At 45.4% G+C, this 7,214-nt stretch overlaps 1 protein-coding gene across 1 annotated transcript; it reads left to right on the forward strand.

The window, feature by feature from the left end:
• The first annotated feature begins 1,000 nt into the window (after nt 1-1,000).
• Nucleotides 1,001-3,160, forward strand: LOC133876775 (uncharacterized). Its single transcript, XM_062315020.1, has one exon. The coding sequence runs from the start codon at nt 1,001-1,003 to the stop codon at nt 3,158-3,160; it is 2,160 nt and encodes a 719-aa protein (XP_062171004.1).
• Nucleotides 3,161-7,214: the final 4,054 nt, after the last annotated feature.

Raw genomic sequence — 7,214 nt, forward strand, 5'->3', positions numbered from 1 at the left:
TGCAAGTCCGACTGCACAAAAGCTTTACTGGCCGAAAGGGCCCCACACCTAGCCTCGGCCTCATTCAGCCGAGCTCGCAACTCTGTCGACTCCCGAGACCTCTCTCCCAATTAGGCAGTTAGCTTCTGAGACTTCTCCTCAGCCAGAGTCTCTTTCCATTGGCTCCCCGTGAGTTCCTGGTCCCACTCAGCTAAGAGTTTCTTGAGATTCTCCACCGCAGGATTCAGGTTCCTCAACTGCGTAACTTCATACTCCAAGCTCCTCACCCAAGTCCTTAGCTTAGTCATCTCTTGAGGGTAACCGCGGAGGTACTCAGTATGTTGATCGTAAAGAGCCACCAACTTGACAGCTTGCTGAAAAAAGGAAAGAAGAGGTCACCATATGTTAAGGAATTTCCCGCCATTTATTAAAATAATAGAGAGATGAGCTGATGTCTACGGCTAAGAGAGAAGCTGTTTGAAATGAAGTGGGAGATTCTCCCTAATTAATAATTTTGTCTTATTAATCGATGGTTGCCCGCCGCCGATCAGAGAAAATAGGGACGATTCGGTATAAGCGCCTGGATTTATGGGCTCGAATTAATGAAGGAAAAGAAAAGCATATTCGAGTAATAAATGTTGACGCGAAGGACATTTATTGAGGGCAGACATATAAAAGGTTTGGGCTGATAAAAGAGAGGTATCTTCTTAAAAAACACACACGAATTTCTTCTTGCTAAGGAGGTTTTTTACACCAATTCTAATTTGATCGTCGGAGGAGGCGTTGCCGGGACACCCCGACGACCCCTTTTGTTTTGCAGACAACTTGAAGAATACTCATTTGAATTTCGTCAACCTTGGGAGCTTTGGTACCCGCTGTCGTCCGGGATTCCAAGTCGTCAGCTCCAGAAAATTTGTTAACACTTTGGCGCCGTCTGTGGGAACGACGTGGTCACGTGTTCCTGTGAATACGAGAATACTTGGAATCTTCTATGGTAAGTACGCGGTTAACTCGAAGAAGCATGGCTGAAGAAAATGTGCATGAGGGACCAGGGACTTCACATGACCCCCAGGCTGAGATAGCCCGCTTAAATGAGAAAGTGGTGCAACTTGAAAGGGAGCTGCAGGAGCGAGATCAAACGGAGCGGCTGAAAGTTCAAGAAGACCTGCAACAGGGTGATCAGGTGAATCTTGAAGGTGAAGATGGGCGTTTGGAAGAGGTGGCCGGAGGTGAGGACGAGTCTGACAGTGATGCCGAACTTGCTGACCTCATGGGGAAGAATAAGAAGGTGAAAAAGGAGTGGGCTCGAAAACTGACTAAATTGGAACAACAGTGTGATTACTTGATGGGATCCACGCAATCGGGAGCTAAGGGGAAAGCTCTGTTGACCGACAGCTTGTTTTCTACCGCAGTGTCCCCCTTCACTGATAGTATAATGTCATGCCAACTCCCAAGTAAGTTCAAAATGCCCGAAATACCCGTATATACAGGATTGGGGGACCCTATTGAACATTTGGCCAGTTTCCGTGCACACGTGGTGCTGCATGCCACTCCGGACGAGGTTGCGTGCCGAGCTTTTCCCCTCACTTTGGCAGGGGGAGCTCGAGAATGGTTCAGAACTTTGCCTCCTCGTTCGGTCTCAAGTTTTGAAGGCCTCGCCAGGAAGTTTGCGTCTCAGTTTATGGCAGGCGTTGTCCGGAAAAAGCCTGCTCAACAATTGATGACCATTAAGCAAGGCCCCCAGGAGTCATTGAGAAGTTACTTGCTCCGCTTCAACCAGGAGAGGTTAGCCGCGGAGACTCAGAATGAGCAATTTATCCACTGTGCCATTTATCAAGGGATCAAGAAGGATGGTGCCCTCATGGCAGACTTAGCAAGAAGACCGGCAGACAGTTTGCAGGAATTTTATGATCGGGCGGAAGAGTTCGTGAACCAGGAAGAAACCCTCCGTGCGTTCCGAGGGGCCGAGGGGCCAGGAAAGGAAAACCCGGTACCGGACAGGAGATCAAAGTCGAGGGCGGCCCCGATAGGAAGGGAGGTTGCAGAGCGCGGACCCGCTAGGAGAGTTGAGGGTTATCACTGGACGCCTGTGAATGCTCCGGTGAAGGAGATTCTCATGGAAATCAGAAAGGACCCGAGTTACAGGGATCCCTCACCAATAAAGGGCCATCCACCTCCGCACAACCGGCATAAATACTGCCACTACCATGGCTCTTTTGGTCACTATACAGACAATTGCATTTCTCTGAAAGAGGTGATCGAAAGGTATATAGCTGATGGCAAGTTGAAGCGTTTCGTGGAGAGACGAGAGGGCACCTCGGATAAGCGCCCTGCGTATAAATTTGCCGGGAATCAGGGATTATCCGGACGTGATGCGCGCCCGGGAAAGCAACAATACTATCGAGAAAGAAGACCGCCTCAGCAGCCCCGCAGGGATGTCCGAGCGGAGAAGTCGCCTCAGCGCGAGCGGAGCAGAAGCCGCGGGAGGCCGCAGGACTCGGGGTGCTTCCCCGAAATCCAGACTATAGCTGGAGGCTTTGGAGGGGGAGGCGAGACATATTCGGCTCGCAAGTCTTACGCGAAGGAAATGCGAGAGGTGTCCATTTACGCGATTACAAGGCCGGAAAAAGCGGCGAGGCGCGAGAAGTTAGCCATCACCTTTTCGGATGAAGATTACGAGGGGGTATACTTACCCCATTCGGATGCCCTGGTGGTAACCATGGTTATAGGAAATCACAGGATTCATCGGGTCTTGGTGGATAATGGTAGTTCAGCGGACATTCTCTATAAGTCGGCCTTCGACTTGATGAAAATTAGTGAAGATAAGCTCTCTGCCTTCAGATTTCCCCTGGTGGGGTTCGCAGGGGAAAGGGTGATGCCACTGGGGTCAATTGAGCTTCAAGTTACAGTGGGCAGTTCCCCGACAGAGAAGACGATTCCGCTAAGGTTCCTTATTGTCGATCAACCCTCCGCTTACAATGCTATATTCGGGAGGACAGCTCAGGCTGAGTTGAAAGCGGTCACATCAATACCCCATCTTAAAATGAAATTCTCGACGGACGACGGAGTGGGGGCAGTCCGAGGGGAGCAGAAGGCAGCCCGCAAGTGCTACAATGTTTCCTTGGGGGGTTCTTCCCGCCAGGCACACCCCGGTCAGGGGACAGGTCCTGTGACTAAATAGCAATTACAGGCGAGGAATCCTGTAGCGCCCCAAATTTTAAGATATAAATTATAATGGTTTAAATTAATTTTAAAACATTTTTAATAAGGAAAAAGAATAACTACGATTATTTATGAAAATAAATGTGTATTTTTGTTTGTAGAAATGTTTATAGTTACCATTTGATAAAAACTCAAAACAGACCTTAAACTTTGGAATAACGAAAACAGGGTCAAACGAACTCCGTTTTGGTCGATTCAAAATTCTGAACGCTCATCTTGAAGTCCTCTAGCTACCCTCCAAATTTCATGATTTTTGGACGTCGTTAAGGCTATGAAAACACCCGTGAAAAATATGACCCCTGTTCTGGACGGAAATTCACATTATTCTTTAATGGGCTATCTTTGGACTTAACCCAACCCATTCCAATTGCTATCTACAAACCCAACCCACATTTCACATGTTAAATTCACATTATTCATTATTGGGCCATCTTTGAACTTAACCCAACCCATTCCAATTGCTATCTACAAACCCAACCCACCTTTGAGAAAATAGTAATTTCCTTGAGTGAGAAACTAGGCATAGTAGATTGGTCTAGCAATGAGAATGGTTAAATAATAATAATAATAATAATGTTAGAATAATATATTAAGGTTTGAGTGCATTTTTGAGTGCATTGTGGTAGGTAAGTTTGAGTGCATTTTTGAGTGCATTGTGGTAAGTAAGTTTGAGTGCATTTTTGAGTGCATTGTGGTAGGTAAGTTTGAGTGCATTTTTGAGTGCATTGAGGTAGGTAAGGTTAATTCCCATCCATTGGATCAAAATGTGTCTACTTGATCCTAACCATTCATTCTCTTATAAATAGAACCCAAAATGGAAGACACAATACCCATCAAGCTTCACTCACACACACACCTAAAGGCCAAGAGAGAAAATTGTGGGATTTGTGTAGTTTTGTGTGGTTTAAGGCTTGAAGTGTGTGCAAGGAAGTATTTTGGTAAAAGCTCGATTCCGATGCTAATAGAAAGTCCAAGTAAGGGAACCCTCTACCCCTTCTCAAATTATTATATTATTTTAATTATTCCTTTATTTGCAAAATTTCGATTAACTATTTTGATTCGGTATTTCAAATTATTTTATTTATATAAAGGATTTGTTGGTTTTGATATGAAAGTTTTGAGTATAAAAATGATATTATTGAAATCGTGATTTTGAGTAAAAAACCCTCCAACACGTTGCCCTATATATACTAGTAAAGAATGAGAAAGTTTTGTGAGAAGATATACAAGAAAAGAATGAGAAAGTTTTGGGAGAAAAACTCTTTGAGTTATATATAAAGGAGAAATATTTTTGAAAAGGGCACGTGTGTGGAGGAGACTATTATTTGGGCCCTAGACCCGCAGAGATTCGAGACCCTTCAAGATTTAGCTCGGTACCGTAGCTCGAGATGGAAGCGCACCCGCTGGTTCGCTTAGTGACAGCGGTATCTGTCTCTATGTCAGTCTAAGTGCACTTCAATTAATTAGCTGACGAGGGTGGGGCCTGTGGCCACAGGTAAACCGCGTTACTCACCCAGGGTCACAGTAACGACCGCGCAACCCTACGTACACAGGGCGTAATAGTGTATTGGGCATACTATGAGTAATGATTATTTCAAATATATATATATATATATATATATATATATATATATATATATATATATATATATATATATATATATATATATATATATATATATATATATATATTATCTTGTGTATAAAAAGGGAGTTTTGACAAATGTTTTGGAGATTTATAAAAGGGAGTTTTTTTACAAATGTTTTGGAGATATTTAAGAGGAGTTTTTGACAATTGTTTGAAGATTTTCAAAAGAATTTAACTCAACTGTTTTATGGTTGAGGATTCCTTACTGAGCATGTTTTTTTGTGCTCACCCCTTATTTTGTTTTTGTTTTCAGGTTATGAACAGAGAGACGTAGGTGGCCGGGATGGGATCTAGGAATGCATTAGGACATTTCATTATGTTACCCCATAATTTTCAGTTATTGTATCTTTTATAATTAAATTTTTCTAAATGACCGTTTCCGCATTTATTAAAAACTCTGAGTTTTAAAATCATTATTATTTTTATTTATTTGAATCAGCATACTAGTTAAGATATTTGGCAGACCTTATGAATCTTTGCAGTTTTTAAAGAGAAAGTGACGAACCTAACCCTTAGCGGTTTGGGGGCGTTACATTTGTAACGATCCACCCCCAATGACACAATATTGTCCACTTTTGGCTCTCCAAACCAGACTTCCCAGGAGGTCACCCATCCTGGGATTGCTCTCGCAGAAGCACGCTTAACTGCGGAGTTCTGATAGGTTCATGGCCATCACGGCTTTAAAACGCGTTGTGTCATAAATGGTGCATTTATACATATAAGCACATCCTCATTCCCAGGCGATGTGGGACGTCACAAATCCGACCGGGGATCTCGAGGAGGTGGAGGTCGGACCCCAAGGTAGGAAACTCCGGGTAGGCGCACAGCTTCCAACAGACGAAAAAGAAAGGTTGGTGAAATTTTTGCGGGACCACCTGGACGTCTTTGCTTGGGAGCATGATGAGATGCCAGGAATAGACCCCTCGGTTATTGAACACCGGCTGAATGTTGACCGGAACTGTAGACCAGTAAAGCAGCGGAGGAGGACTTTCGCCTCAGAGCGCAATCAGGCAATTGCAGACGAAGTGCAAAAGTTGATTAGAGCAGGATTTATCCGGGAAATTGATTATCCGGAATGGCTGGCCAATGTAGTGTTGGTAAAGAAAGCCAATGGGAAGTGGAGGATGTGTGTAGACGTCACCGACCTCAACAAAGCTTGTCCGAAAGACAGCTTTCCTCTCCCCAGGATAGACCAGCTCGTCGACTCGACGGCCGGTCACGAGGTATTGAGCTTTATGGATGCATTTTCCGGTTACAACCAAATACGCATGGCGGAGTCCGATCAGGAGAAGACGTCGTTCACGACTGATTGCGGGCTGTATTGTTATACGGTAATGCCCTTCAGATTAAAAAATGCTGGTGCTACATACCAAAGGCTGGTGAACAAAATGTTCCAAACGCAAATCGGGCGGAATATGGAGGTTTATGTTGACGACATGCTTGTCAAAAGCCTGACTACTGGAGGCCATATTGCCGATCTGGCGGAAGCATTTGAAAATTTGAGGAGGTACCGAATGAAGCTGAACCCGCAGAAGTGTGCCTTCGGGGTCGACTCCGGAAGGTTCTTGGGGTTTATGGTGTCACATAGGGGAATCGAAGCGAATCCCGATAAAGTGAAGGCCATTCTGGAAATGCCCTCCCCCCGGACGATGAAGCAACTGCAACGACTGACGGGAAGGTTAGCCGCTTTGAATCGCTTTGTTTCCCGGTCGTCGGACAAATGCTTGCCTTTCTTTAGGGTGTTAAAGAGGGCTTTCAGCTGGACAGAGGAATGTGAGAGGGCCTTTGCGGAGCTAAAGACCTATTTATCCAATCCCCCACTCCTGAGTCGCCCAGTGGAGGGGGAGATCCTCTATTTGTATCTTGCGGTGTCCCGAACTGGAGTCAGCTCAGTATTAGTGAGGGAAGAATCGGGCAAGCAGAGGCCGGTATACTTCACTAGTAAGGTATTGCATGGGGCGGAAGAGCGATATCCTCGGATTGAGAAATTAGCGTATGCTCTGGTAATTTCAGCGCGAAGATTAAGGCCCTACTTTCAAGCCCATGCGGTACGGGTCCTCAATGAATACCCCCTTCGGAAGGTGCTGCAGAAACCCGATTTGTCGGGAAGGCTAGTCAATTGGGCAATCGAGTTGGGGGAGTTTGATATCGAGTACCATCCTTGAACAGCGACAAAGGCACAAGCCTTGGCTGATTTTGTAGTAGAGATTAGTGAAGGTCCAGATGAGGAAGGGCCGACGAAGGGACCAACTTGGGTTGCCTACGTTGATGGTTCCTCAGCGGGGGGAAGAAGCGGAGCTGGAGTGGTGTTCCGAGGGCCCGACCGGGAAGAGCTCAGGTATGCTCTGAAGTTTGATTTCCCTGC

The sequence above is a fragment of the Alnus glutinosa genome, chromosome 9 (assembly GCF_958979055.1).
Source record: "Alnus glutinosa chromosome 9, dhAlnGlut1.1, whole genome shotgun sequence".
NCBI classification, from domain to species: domain Eukaryota; kingdom Viridiplantae; phylum Streptophyta; class Magnoliopsida; order Fagales; family Betulaceae; genus Alnus; species Alnus glutinosa.

Bases quoted from the DNA above. Each gene is read 5' to 3' on its own strand.
- LOC133876775 (XM_062315020.1), top strand. From the start codon at position 1,001: ATGGCTGAAGAAAATGTGCATGAGGGACCAGGGACTTCACATGACCCC.